At 35.9% G+C, this 14,974-nt stretch overlaps 2 protein-coding genes across 2 annotated transcripts; both read right to left on the bottom strand.

Annotated features, from left to right (window-relative positions):
- Positions 1-526: 526 nt before the first annotated feature.
- On the bottom strand, positions 527-3,346 carry LOC127862159 (galactosylceramide sulfotransferase-like). Its single transcript, XM_052401161.1, has 2 exons — positions 2,435-3,346; positions 527-2,055 (listed from the first exon to the last, which is right to left on the bottom strand). The coding sequence occupies exons 1-2, from the start codon at positions 2,446-2,448 to the stop codon at positions 1,248-1,250; spliced, it is 822 nt and encodes a 273-aa protein (XP_052257121.1). The 5' UTR covers positions 2,449-3,346; the 3' UTR covers positions 527-1,247.
- A 3,488-nt stretch (positions 3,347-6,834) lies between these two features.
- LOC127862152 (uncharacterized) lies at positions 6,835-14,162 on the bottom strand. Its single transcript, XM_052401145.1, has 3 exons — positions 14,055-14,162; positions 10,229-10,337; positions 6,835-9,372 (listed from the first exon to the last, which is right to left on the bottom strand). Exons 2-3 carry the CDS (start codon positions 10,232-10,234, stop codon positions 7,270-7,272), a joined length of 2,109 nt encoding a protein of 702 aa, XP_052257105.1. The 5' UTR covers positions 10,235-10,337; positions 14,055-14,162; the 3' UTR covers positions 6,835-7,269.
- Between the last annotated feature and the right edge of the window lie 812 nt (positions 14,163-14,974).

Genomic DNA, 14,974 nt, shown 5'->3' with positions numbered 1-14,974 from the left:
GTTTCACAAATAAACAAACACAGTTATTATTCATATTTATATACAATATATACGTAGATATTATTGGAATCGCACAAATATGATAAAATTTATCGAACTTTTACAAACTGACAACACTAAAACAATTAAAAATCTTGCAACATTTATTTTTAACGCAGCTAAATTGAGAACTGAATTATATTATCAATAGCCTCTCTCCACATATTACTGTCTATGTGTTGTCAATCAATAAAAAATATATGTTTTCACATTGTTAGAACATTCAAGTTTATTTTGAATACGATAAGACTTTACAATATGCATATTATATAATTACCTTAATATATAAATGTTCAATATATTTGTTTATTTTGAATATGAATGTCTTTAGAGTTGCCAATTCTTTCGTTACAAATTGTTAACTTATAATGCCTAAAATAGTATATATATATATATACCTGTATGTCATTGACCACGGTTTACTACATTGTGTATTTTATGTTTGTGTACTCATGGGCTTAAAGCCTAATGTATTCTGAAATAAAACCATATTTAAATATTATTCATTATTTTCTTATTAATAGTATTTTATTCTTTGTCTATTTGACATCTTTTCGCTGTTAAGGAATCCCATAGAAATAAAACAGTGAAATTTGCCACACTTAAAATATATAATAAGACGAACCATAATTTAAGAGCCCTTATCGCTCACCGGAGTTTAACACGTTTTAAACTAAACCTATCACTCTTTTGCCGAATATGTTGTCTGACTGCTTTTGGCTAAAGGTTTTCGATTCCATTACCATGCAGCACATATAGACTGATATGATATATATAAAACTTACGCAAATTATATAAAACATACTAAGTCATTGTTATATTACGCAAACATTAATCCGAAACGTCTAGGCCTTGACGAAAAAAATATATATTCGACGAAATTTCTGCTCAGTGTTATAACTCAATGAGTATGTTTCGATTCAATCCTTAAGATCAACGGTCGTGCAAAAGTTTATCTAAAAAATCAAGTTCACTCAGGTTCATGTATGCACAATCCAATGCCGTTAATTCAAAGCGGGTATTCCATTGAGATTCTTCTATAAGCAGACGATTTGTATGTTCGGTTCCTTCGCAAAATGTCCACGTTTTCTCCAGAACTTGTTTAAAATGAGATGTCTCTTCCATGATCTGTGGTTCGTCTTTTTGCGCCAGGTGAAATTTTAAATAAAAATGTTGGTAAATCATGTCGTCTGCTAACAACCACTCCCTCAACAAAGCCAGGTCATTGCTACTGAATTTAAAATCAAAATCTTGGTACTTTTTATTTTGGGAATGTAAATAATATCCCGAAGCTGTAGAGAAAACTTCCTTTTTAGCATGATCAACGATTCATCAAAATATTCAGTAATCATGACCAGATGCATAGTTTTATCGAGCAGTTTAATGTACGTCTCCGCGTATTTGGCGTTCCTCAGATGCCGCGGAGGAATACCAAGATCTAACGCCTGCCGGTTGTTTGTAAACGAAATGTAAGCGTCCTCAGGTTCGTACGCCGCCGGATTCTCCAAGTATGCTGTGGTGTTTTCTGTGGCGACATTGAAAATATTGTCGTGGACAAAATACAAGAGGGCCGATTCAAAATGCGACACCGGTTCTCGTATCATTGTGACGTAACTACTGTTATTTGGCGGGAATATTTCAACAAACGCTGTCCAATTGTAGATGACGTGATTGAACAAAATGTTAAATCCGCTGTTCGGCCGATTCTTTTTCGACGGTATCATTTTCGATCGATCTAATGTTCCCCCAATTCCTCCAAAGTAATTGTATCTGATTTCCCCAACGGTCTTATTCGGCAAAGCGAAATTCAACTCGTTCCTATGACCGTAACGCTGCAAGATGTTGGCTATAGTGGAACTACCGGTTTTGTGAACTTTGATGAACACTAGCGATCGTTGTCTAAGCTGACTCAGATCATCATCGCTGACTCGAACAAATAATCGCCATATTCTTTGGTATAACACTGGAACAACCAACGCAAGTGTCGATGCCAGAAGTAGTGCAAAGATCAGGCGGCTGGAAAAAATGCTGAATAAATACAATCGATTTAATTGTATAGATTTTTAATTCGTTCAATATTTGAAGGTTTTCGTGCTCTGTTAAAAAGATAGCATCTATATAATTATGTTTTTCATTTAACGATTCTCGTCCGCGTTCAGATAAAAATTAATAATAATAGACATCAAGTCTCATTAGTAGATAGATTTAATTATCACTTGTTAGCTACATATTGCAACAGTATTACAATGTTTTTAGAAGCAAATCTTATGTTTCACTTGTTTGATCATAAGGATCTTATTTTTCACGTGTGTAAAGAAATTGCTGTCAATATTCAAATTTCTCATAATAATTCTTAACAAATTGAGTAGCATTTGTCTGTAACTGCATCACTTACGCATTTCTTCTCATGTTGACTCATCCAGACCACCAACTAAACGGCTGTACTTGTAATTCCGACTCAAAAGTCAGTTCATTTCAACTATGATACAAGCACTTTTTATCTTTATTATAACATCATTTTAGCACGTTTAACAATGCTCAGATGAATGTACCGCACCCTGCCTTTATCCGAAATACTAATGCAACTTAACACTGACATTATCAACCCAATGTTAATCATTTTCATGGATATCTCGCCTATGTTTTAGCAACTTTCGTGGTAAACAATGTCATCCACCTGTCGATATTAACTGATAAGGTCAACTCTTGTGCAAACATTTTTATCTCTCACGCATATTTAAAGCTTCTTCAAAGTCGATGTTTAAGTTTTCTCCATTTGGATTTTTATAGTATTAAAATATTGCGGTATGCAGAACAACCTTCTGTTCGTAAGCCTTTCTTTACTAAACACTCCCCTTTATACAAATTTTCTTTCGATAAACACAAGTTACTTCCCCTATACACAAGTTGCTTCCGACTTTGATTAGGATGCTCCATGATATAAATCGGTCAAATATGTGTCTCTAAGTATGTAAACGTCTTTTCTGCGAATATGTTTGAGTGTAACACTAATCAAAACCTGAACCTGAAAAACCTACAAAACATTCAACGTAACACATTGAAATAAGGTTCTGTCGGCTTATACAAAACAAATATTTGTAAAGCCTCAAAATCAAAGAATATTTCCTATTTAAAAGGTACTTGAAAATGTATGAACTTTTTTGCTGGGAAGTACTTGCTATATGAATAGGAACATTTATAACTTAAGTCCATGGTCTTGCGCTATTTTGCTTTCACGTCCACAGCTAAAACGCACATGCACACATTACATGTTTAAAATAATAACAGTTTGTGTTTGTTGTTGTTGTTGTTGTTGTTTTTTAAGCAGGTTACGGCATGTTCTTTATTTTATGTCCATTAGATGGGTAATATAGAGATATCTTAGGTATGTAATGGCATGTTATGTATATATCTTGTAATGGCAGCTTCTTTTCAACTTGTAAAATTCAGGTTAGAAGCTGTGTACCGACACTAGTAGCAACTATTGTTCGCCTTTACGGAATGCGCAAAGATCTATAAATGAACTTATTTTTTATCTATGGAGCACGCAATGATGTTCACAAAACTTCTACTACCGTCGAAAATAACGTCTCGATTAACGTCTTTGATATTGAAACCTGCGGAACCGTCGACGACCATTGAACGTTCAGAGAGACGAAAACTAAAACGAAACACAAACCACAAACGTAAGAATTCTAAGACATATTCGGTACTTGTCTGAACAGTTTAAATTTTAACTCTTAGCTTTCCAAACTCAAATCAATGAAACATAATAGTAGTAATAGAAGCTTCAAATAATAAAATAATAAAAGCACATATGTTCCTCAAAAAATGATTAAATACAATTCATATACTTATCTAAGGAAAAGTGTAGATGTGCAATATGAAGCCTTGGATGTCGTTCTACGTTGCCCGCGCAGTTTTATATACACTGACGGCAATCGTGATACATCGACTATTTCCGGAATCTTCCGTAAGATATGCTTAAAGCAATAAATCGTCTGCTGATCCAGAGTGACACTGACACTGACAGATATCAGTGTCGGGAGCCAAAACAATTGTACCGCACATAAATACCTAAGCATAACGCGCCAAAACGATTGAACCGCGAAAAAATGTATGCTCGAAGGAATAAGCAGTAGTGTTATTATGCACACTTTTTCACGGTGACCATATCTATTTTTCACTCACCATGACGACCCCCAATGGACACCGTTCATGCACAGAGGTCGAACTACCGAAACCTCCGTATAGGATGTGTGTGTATTTCGAAGTTTTTTTGGTCCTTCCGGTCCTGAGGCTACATTATGTATGGATCGGTAGTGTATCCCTGTTTGCCTACCTTATTTTTTTACAACATTTACTTACATTGGGACTTTTTCCAGCAATTTAGTTTTCTCTGAAAGATTTTCAATTTTGGTTGAGAAGCGCGTGTACCAACGACTGCGCTTATCGGAGAGCAAACTCAATATATGGTAGACAAACGCGATTCGAGCGGAAAGAACATATTTGATAAATCAAAATACGCGCAACTAAAATTACTAGGATTAAATGTTAAATCCGCGCTTTACGGACATGCCGCGCTTAATCGGCGTTTAAACGAGCTCCTGAGCAGGTAATCACACCTACCACACGCGTCAAAACAGATCGAACCAAAATGTGTGTGTTGCAACGACAATTACAGCGCGGCATATACATAATGCCCGACTTACCTTAACTACGCAATGAAGATCATGGAAAAAAATTGAATGAAACAAATAACAACATTAATACTATCTAAACCAATTCCAAAAATTCGAATATAGAGAACTTCTAGTCGGTTAAATGGAATTTGATATCTTAGCCGTTTAAAAAAATGATGAACGATAGCGATACTAACCGAATCAATGAGCCCACGACAACAATCTGCAAACACCCATCATCATTATCAAAAGCAACAACAGCAAAACAACATCCAAATCCCAACAACAACCGCAGGTATCTTCAATCAGCCAGCACTCCAAACAAATACGAAGCGATCAACCGTCATCACCAACACAACCACTCACAACCACTTCAGCATCAACAACAAACATACCACCTCTACCACTACAACAACGCGCCATGTAATCCGCGATGTGCCGGAAATGCAGAATATCTTCTGAAATGCCTTAACAACAACCTTTACTTCATGAACGACAATCTCCACGCAGAGTTGTCGGTCCTTGAACGCTTCAGCTATGCTGGTTCCCGCCAAATCTCTGCGCGGAGGTTGCATCAACGATGGCCAAATAACACTCGAACGGTCATTGTCGGCTCGGGTACTAGTTAAAAGTACCCCGGGTACTCCTAAGTATACTACATGGTACCCCGGGTACGGAAAATATACTAAAACGTACTCGGGAATACTAAGAGATAAATCGGTCGTTGTCTGTTCTTTTTTTTTAAATTAAGTAAGTTAATATTTATGTCAATTTTCTGTAAAATGGCCTCTTTATTATCAAAACTCATACTCAAAAAGCATGTTTACGTAGCTTATGTTCAAAGAGGGGTTTGTTTCGTAATGTCGCATTATTCGGTAGCTTGTTTTACGAAATCGGATATTTGGGCGGGGATAAAACTCGGGTACAGTTCTATACCGGGTGTCATCAAGCGTATTTTCCGTACTCGGGGAACACTGTAGTATGCTTTTTAGTAGTACTGGGGTTATTGTAACATACAAATTCCGTTTCTTGATATTATCAAGTTCCTTCGGGTGACCCATCGATAAAATTTAACATGGAAAGATCACACACTTAAATTAGTTGTTCGATGCAAAAAGGAACGTAACTTCCTAAAAGAAATTCAAAGACACACCTCGGGAACTGACTAAAAGCCCTTATGCGAATAAATAAGGCTACTATCTGGGCAAAAATAAACAAGCATCGCAAAAATATAAACAGGGAATCAATGACAGGCCGAATAGGGATCATACCCATAAACCCATTTGTCTGTGTCCTACTTACGCCCTAGTGACCATGTCGCTTAACAGATTGATAGCTGCACAATAAACATCCTCCCACAACATATCGACCATCTAAACATAAAACTAAACGACGGAAGCAATACAAATATCATTGAGCCGTAAGACCACTATGCATTATTTTTATTTCAAGGAACAAATCAAAAACATTTTCGGAAACAAACCTAATATGCCACGCGATCCCCTTTTTTCCTCCTCTAAAGGATCTGTGATCAGCTCCTCTCGACGAAGTTAGGGGAAATCACGAATACAATAAACTTCCACACATAATTAAGGTCCTCTTTGGAATACTAAATACAGGTAATAGTGATTATTTTCTGTGACTACTATAGGTATTCCATTGACACTTCAAATATGTATTAATGTTCATTGAAAGTATTTAGGACACTCGCCAAAAAATACTTCTTTATATCGGCTGTCTAATTGTATGCGTAAAAGAATATATATGGGACCCTTTTGTGCTCGGTCACTATACGATTAGACTGATTACAATGCCTGGAGGTGATGGAAATAAATTCTGAACTGTATAATGTGTATTGAGCGCTCTTTAATTACATATGCGGATTTTCGTTTTATTTAGATTAAGATTATTTAGATTCCTTTGTTTTGATTGGCATGTTCAACAATATGGATACTTTTTAAATCTAAAAAGAAAACATAGTGCAAATTTTTAGCTACACCATAAATGGTAGAAAACCGTTATTGTACTATGTATTCCTTTATATAAGGCAAGCCACCAATAACTAAAGAGTAAGACACAAAACAATTGCATCGGATAAGACAAACGTGCTAATAACAAACGCACACATTTGAACAAAACTGGCCTGAGTGTCTTGAATTGAAGCTTATCCTGTCAGCAAACTAGCCTCCATGATTGAACAAGTCAAACCTGCCTATCTCTGACGTAGCGTTCTCCATATATAGTATTTATGTTCAAGACATACATTCACAACAAACATTTAATAAGCATACAGGCATGTAAGATCCACATAATGTACAACAAGGTTGCTGCTCAATTTAAACAGTTTTTTCGCATACATTAGATCCTACTAGCGATGGCAAGATTTTGAGACAAAAATGAAATTATTCATACATTGCGTTTTCTGACATTTTATAACATTGAATACGTGTAGCATAGCAAACTAACTAATCACAAAGCTTTTATCCTTAAAATAGTGGATAGTACATTCTGTAATAAAATGCACCAGAAACATGATTGCATCGTATTTTTAACCACTTATAAGGCGCAAAACACGCTGGACGTGCAAGTTAGCAGCATTGTTTGTATCATAAACACTTAACGATTCTCTATAGTAATATAACGCACAATAATAGTATCCTTCCATTTCAAATATGTGTCCCACCAAGTTCAGTGCTGTTTCATTGTGATGCCGGTTGATGCTAGTTCTTGCATCACATAAATATGACTCCAATGTTCTCCATGCATGAATCTGCTTGTTACGTTCGCCGAGTCTTCCATAAGTGAGATACTGAAGATAATAGAGAAACGGAAGCGCATCCACCTCAGCGCTGTCCATCCATTGCTTATCAACGAAATCCCTCTGTGCAACTTCTTCTTCAGTGATATTACGATTCATTTCAAACAATAATATGAAAGGAATGCAGTGCGATTCTTGCCTAAAAAACTTGACACATAATGCAAACGTCAGTTCACTGCATCCTTTGACACAGTTACCTGATAGTGTATTACCTAACACTCGGCGATCACGTTCTCCTTTCATATATCTACATCCGCACACAGCCTTGACCTTTCTGTAATACCTCCTCTCCACATCCTCCAACACTCTAACTGCCGCGTGAATATGTCCACTACAGTACAATAAAGAAGCCAACTTTAAGCGACTAGAAGCTACATCCAAGTTTAAGGAATATTGGAAACGTCTTATAATGTCGCTTTCAACAGCGTTTTGCAGTCGCAAACATTTCGATGCTTGAATTGAAATGTGTAACGAGTACAGGTGTTTGATTAATTCTAAAGCAACATTTTTCAATCTGACATTGGTGCAGTACTCAAAAGCATTACGTAGTAAACATTGTATCTCTTTCTCGAATGTTGTATTGGAACTGGGTTTTTTATTTAATAAACCCCTTAATGACATATATAAGCTAGCCAAGCAATCGAACTTCAACAGTAAGCTGATGCTGTTACTTAAGCATATACGCCCAAGTTCCCCAGCTTGCCCAATTCGCCGAACACTACGCGCTTGTAACCGACATCCTATTTCATCTATATCAATATAAAATACATCTTGTAAGTTGTTTCTTATCATGGAGTCAACATACACTAAAAGGCGTCTCTGCTGCACTCTAGAGAGTTTTCCGTCGAACAAGTTCACTCCTTCTATGATATAATGCGGCAGCCGTCCCATTCGCAGTGATTTCCTTAACACTTGTAAACAACGCCAAAGTAGAAACATAAGGTTATGTTCGACCCACAGACAAGGATGAGTTCTTTCTATTGTGTAAAACATTATAGTTTTGCAATGATAGCTTGTTATAGAATCTCCAACAATTTGAGTGAATAATGTTTTTTTCATCAGTTTCAAAAAAATGTAACATTTTATTTGTATCATATTAAAGCTAAACATAAGCATTCGTTCTATAAGATTCGGAGATAGGCGCCATTCTTCGCGCTTGTATTCACTGTCTGGATGACCAGCTGGTACCAGGAAACACGACGTTACCCGTGCAGCATTAAGGAGCTGGGCAGATGGCCAGTTTCTACCTCTACATCTGTTTATCCAGTGTTGTATTTCAGGAAGAGGTTTGCGTACGTGAAATGCACATACCATATCCCAATTAGGTATATAACTCACAGAAGGTCCATTTTGGGTTGCCTCTGCACGTTCCCTCGCCAGATCCTTGAGGCGCTTTTTAAATTGTTCAGCGCTCAACAGTACTTGCCCATGGTCGTTCCTTACGAAGATATCACTCAATCGGCTCTCCGGTTCCGGTGATCCGTTATCGATGGCTTGTAGCAAGTACTGTTGAGGAGGAGTAAGGTCGTCGTGGAGCATCAGAAGGTTCCACATCCCAGCCTCCCAGTCTCCCCAGTCTCTCATTATATTAGCAAACTTGTAACTTAATAGCACATCAATATCAGAGTGGAGACCGGGCGTGGTGGTCCCTTCCGACTGGCTCCCGAAATGAAAACACTCAACACGTTTCCCATTTATTCCGTGCAATAACGTTTCCATGCGCTCCCTCCACAAGTAAACTTTTCTCCGCTCCATGACAGTATCATTCCCGGCTCCACTGTCAGCAAGTGCTTCGGTCATCCGGATAGAAAGTTCTGTGAAGTTCTCTGGAATCTAGATATGAACATATTTCATTTTGATCAGTGGTGATATTTCATTATTATTATCATTTTGGAATATATAGATTCTACATGACTATATAATATTGTTGATACTAGTGTTTATGGCATTTTCTGATATTGCAATATATATTCCTATTGGTTTCTTGATCACTCTTTACTAAGGCATCTTACTTTAATACTTTTTATTTAAAAACATTTTGTGTAATAAATGAAACCATTTATATTCCGAATATTTGGGTTTTAATATTCAAAGTCTTATTTTATAAACATTTGGTAAACATGTAAATGAGAACTGATTAATATTAATGAGTGTGCATATACAAATTAATCGGATATGATAGAAACACAATTGTTTAAAGTCAGTTTTTAATTATTTTGTTGTAGATTTGATTTGATTCCTTTTGTTTTAAAGACAGCTCTAATTTTGTTCCGGGTTAAGGATGTGTGTTTAATATACAATCAAACAACAGAACATACGTCGATAGATAAATGCGGTTTGTCTGTGTGTCAGTCGGTCCCCTTATTTGTATTACCTCTGTACACCGTTTCTCCGTCTTTAAGTCTGAAAGTCTATAAGTCAGTCTCATCTATCTGCCTGTCTGTTTATATGTCCGTCTGTATATCTGTTCGCCCGCCCGTCCGCTCGAACGATTCCTCAAGTCCGCCTGTCATTAATGTTTGTTTGCCGGTAAGTTGATTCTTGAATATGTCCGTTTATAAGTCCGTCCGTATGACTATCTATCGGTATTTTCTGTTGATTGACCTATCTGCCTGAGAACGTTTGTTTGTGCTTATTATTTTCAATATAAACCATAAAAAGAAAACAAACGTAAGTGATATACATGTACCTGCATGATTGTGTACTGTTTTTACTCTCTTCACTCGACCGCTTTGATGAAATGAACTCTTTGCACCCTCTTCAGACACGAATAGTTCCTTCTTGTCGAAAACCCGTGCCTTGATAAACCATACTAATATATTAGAAACTAATTGATATATATATAAATGCGGAAAAAAATGTAACATCAATATTAGATCCATATAAATAACAGTACACACTGGACAGGTTCATGTTCATCTTAATCAAATGAATATGCCTGTCTTTGGTTTTAAACGCTTTTATACTATATGTGTTTCATTCAGACTGTGCAAAACTTACATGTAATATAAATATGTTTTTATTATAAAAGCTACATTGATATAGTATTAAAGTTTTACGCTGGTGTATACATAAATTTGCTTCAGAAGGACATTTTAGGTACATCTAGAATTTTAACACGGCACGTGCCAACTTTTATATAAACAAAGAAGAAAATCGTCTATGGGTTATTCCGCAATAATGATGGGCGGAGCTGTAACTAAACAAAACATGCCGATACATTTTCCACCAGCGTAATAATCCGGTGTATTTAATACCTACGCATCTAAACTTCCGGCCGTGGGTTATTCGACAACAAACTATAACGTACACGAATTATTTTTTAAACAACCGAGCGATATCGTGATTTATTGTGACAATAGATTTAATTCGGAACTCGCGCGCTGTGGGGTTTTCCGATTTCTGAGCGCGCGCGGTAGGTACAAACATTGCCATTAATACAGTGATGACCAGTAACGTCGTTATCCGATTAGCTTCCCATTCAGTAGTGGATAATAAGTATTTAAACGACAGTAGTGTTTCTTTTAGGAAATGTCAAAATTCAAGTCTTTTGTTGTTATTACTATTATTATTATTAATTACACATAACAGATCTAACACTGATATTCATGTATGCCAGACGTTTAATACAGGATTAAAGACTAAATACACCGTTCAGATTTACATCCGCCTATACGAATGGGTCAAGTAGGTAACATCCTTAAAAGACATGAAAAACAGACTTTGTCAGCTGTATTGTAATGAAGGACCTTAAACAAACGGCTTGACATATGCAATATTTCTTCTGAAAAACATTATTCATGTTCTATTTTTTCGGCATGCTTTATAGATATAGCAAATAAAAGTCATGTATGGTAAAGCTCGTTAGTGATGTGCCTTCTTATCTTAAGGTCTTTAGTCTTTAGCGAATAATTTTCTTTACTTTTCAGATTAGATTAAACATAGGGGGTTATCACGTGATAGTCAAGATGGCGACGTCCATACCGAGACAGTTATTTTTCGCCGTTTTATACCCTTTATTACTTCTGTTTATTTTTTAAAATGACGCTCACTTTCCAGCCATATCAGTAAAAAGGTGATAAGCGTTTATTTCGTATTAAAATTCGCTTCATATCTCGACTTTACTCCCCGCAAATTTTCTTAGTGGAGCCCTAATTAGGTCATCCCGCTAAGAAATTTCGCACCGAGTAAAGTCGAGATATAGAGCGAATATTACTATGAAATAAAAGCCAGTAACTTTCTTCCTAATATGACTGGAAAGTGAGCGGAATAAAAAATAATAATGCAAGTAATACAGGGTATAAAACGACGAAAAATACCTGCCTCGGCATGGACGTCGCCATCTTGTTTGTCACGTGATTACCCCCTCTGTTAAAGAAAAGCATCACAATAGAGCTATATCAATAGACATATAAATATCCAACTGATATGGAACGATATATTAGTTATAGTACTACGAATGGACTTGTGTTGTTTGGTACTTGTCTGCATGATTTTAAATATATTTGAATAGTATAATATATATACGATTGAGTCGATGTCTTGGTAGTTTCGTTGACAATCTTTCATTAAAACTGTATGCCCAGGCCTACTCACCGTATATGCAATGACATAGTTACGTGACCGAAGCTGTTTACATGTACATGCAGCATTATATCGTGTTACATAGTATCCTTACAAATTAAACACGATGGAGATTAGTTCATCTAAAGAAAAATTATTAAATCATGGTATTGTTATCAACTATAACGAACGTTTGAGCTGAAAAAGTAGTGTTTACTACTAAGCAATAAGAGAAATTATTGATTCACTCTCTTATAAAATATGCTAGTCAACTTTTGTTTGTACCTACCGCGCGTGCTCAAATATCGGAAAAACCCAGACTGAAGAGTTCCGAATAACAACTTTTATCAACGGGTTGGTGTTCAGCTGAGGAGGAATAAGTGGGGATGGAACAATTATCGAAACGATGAAACGTTGGTTATAACAAGACACAAACGGTTTATAACAATCGGTTTTGATTCTAACATGATCTTTTGTTATTTGTCTTATAACATAATCTGCTTATTCTAAGGCTTACGAAAATCTTAACATCATACAAAATAGCAAAATAACCTTATACCTTTTGAAACATACAGAAAAAATAATTGTGTATACCAAATTTAAAGAATATTATACACGTGCAGTTCCATTGTTGAACCGAAATATTGAACATGTACTTAACATGGGGTTTACCTGGACAATTACATAATCAACGCGCTGAAGGCACAGTAGGTGTTCGCTGTTGTATAAGTTTAGACGCAACTCAGTTAAAAAAAATATTTTATAGCTTTTTATATTGCAAGTTTTAAATGAACACAACCCATTCAAATGTATAAAGAGTGTTTCTTAAAGCACAGGTCCAGATGTGCTTTTTTAAATCATTAATAAAAACATAATTTAAGCTTCATTTTGGGAAAACAGGGCTTAATGCATATGCATAAATTGTCATCCCAATACCAGGGACTCTCTTTAAAAGAAAAACATTATAAAATCAGAAATGTCGTCATTGATTAGCTTGTGCGCATTGCACAGGCTAATCAGTATGCACAGGCTAATCTTATTTGACATGCATTAAGCCCCGTTTTCCCTGAAAGCAGCCAATACGTACAGATTTCAATGATAAACACTAGACTGGCAAATCTCGTCTTACAAGCTGTTAAACACTATTAGTCATATTTACCCACTGCAGTGTACCAGTGGTGAACTATAAACAGGCAAATGTGGTGGTTATCTTTCCTAGCAGACGCTCATAGCATTTGCCGTCTGCTGAAACAGGCAGTTGTTGTCTTGCCATAGCGTAGCTAAGACTTATAAGCACATACTGATTTTCAAAATATGCTCTGTAACATTAGTGTGAGCTAACGCTTACACTAATCAAAGCGCTGAAGGCACTGTAGGTGTTCGCTGTTGTATAAGTTTAGACGCAACTCAGTTTCAAAAATTATTTTATAGCTTTTTATATTGCAAGTTTTAAATGAACACAACCCATTCAAATTTATAAAGAGTGTGTCTTAAAGCACAGGTCCAGATGTGTTGTTTTTTTAAATCATTAATACAAAATATAATTTAAGCTTTATTTTGGGGAAACAGGGCTTAATGCATATGCATAAATTGTCTTCCCCTTACAAGAGACTCTCGTTAAAAGAAAAACATTATAAAATCAGAAATGTCGTAGCATTTGTCGTCTGCTGCAACAGGCAGTGGTTGTCTTTCCATAGCGTAGCTAAGGCTTCTAAGCACATACTGATTTCCAAAATATGGTCTGTAACATTAGTGTGAGCTAACGCTCACACTAAAAATCATAAATGTGTTATCGCGCATTACCGCTCAAGCATTTTTCTGGAGCAATTCTTGAAGCTTTCGCAACTGTTTCAAAGTTTTTGTCCCGCTAATAATTTGTTGCAGAATAAGCCATGGTGAAATAAAAAAATCATGATGATTACGCGGATTCATGAACACATTCATGAACATACCTTATTTTTGTCCCTGATTCGCACGGAGAGGCAGGTTGATCCCATTGACCTACCCACGTCTTGAAATCATTTAAAGCAACATGTACTTCTTCAAACGTCTGCAATCTGAATGTATCAAGAATTAAGAATGATTGCCGCGCCTTTTGCAATAATACAACGTTGTATCAAACGTTTTAGAATGTGACAAATACGACAATCAAATAAGAAACTACATTGTTCAGAACAATATATCTTGTTAATTCTAAGCTTATAATGATTCGCATGTGTACTAAGAAAATATCTATTTAATGAGAACGTTATTCTTATTAGGGGACTTTATGTCATTTAAAGCCCAAAGAAGCAAAATCTTTTTTTTAATGTTGACCTAATTAGGAAAAAAAACTAATGTTCTGACAAAGATTCATAGAAATTTAGCATTAAGTACGGTCAACAGGGTATTCAAAAACAATGTCTTTGAATCAACATTTCGACCTTGTTTTGACCCTACATTACACAGTTTAGAAATGTCGCTGAGCTATTATTTAGTTTTGACTACATTTATGAAGATTGAGCAATAACTGTGAACTCTAAAGTTTTAACATGGTTTCACTGAAGCAATAACGAAACACGTTTCTACAGCCAAATGTTCTGAGCCAATGTCATGATTATTGAGCAAAACACGAGACTTCTCAGAGTGTTCACAATATTTCACTATTGCCCCGCCTCCTGGCGACGTGTTTATTAACGGACCGGAACCAATTTTGAAATCGTCCGAGGCATCGTTTTTACACTATTAACATCGGTAGAAAAAAAATGCGAGTAAAATCATTTCCAGGTATTGTATAAACTTAATTAAATTGCTTGATAATATGATTAAAAAAGACGGATCGTCCATAAAGTCGGCCGAACAGCGAAGAGTACACGACTGTACAGATGTTACC

The sequence above is a fragment of the Dreissena polymorpha genome, chromosome 16, assembly GCF_020536995.1.
Source record: "Dreissena polymorpha isolate Duluth1 chromosome 16, UMN_Dpol_1.0, whole genome shotgun sequence".
NCBI classification, from domain to species: domain Eukaryota; kingdom Metazoa; phylum Mollusca; class Bivalvia; order Myida; family Dreissenidae; genus Dreissena; species Dreissena polymorpha.
Note: the sequence above shows the minus strand (reverse complement) of the source record. Positions and strands in the feature narration are given on the sequence as shown.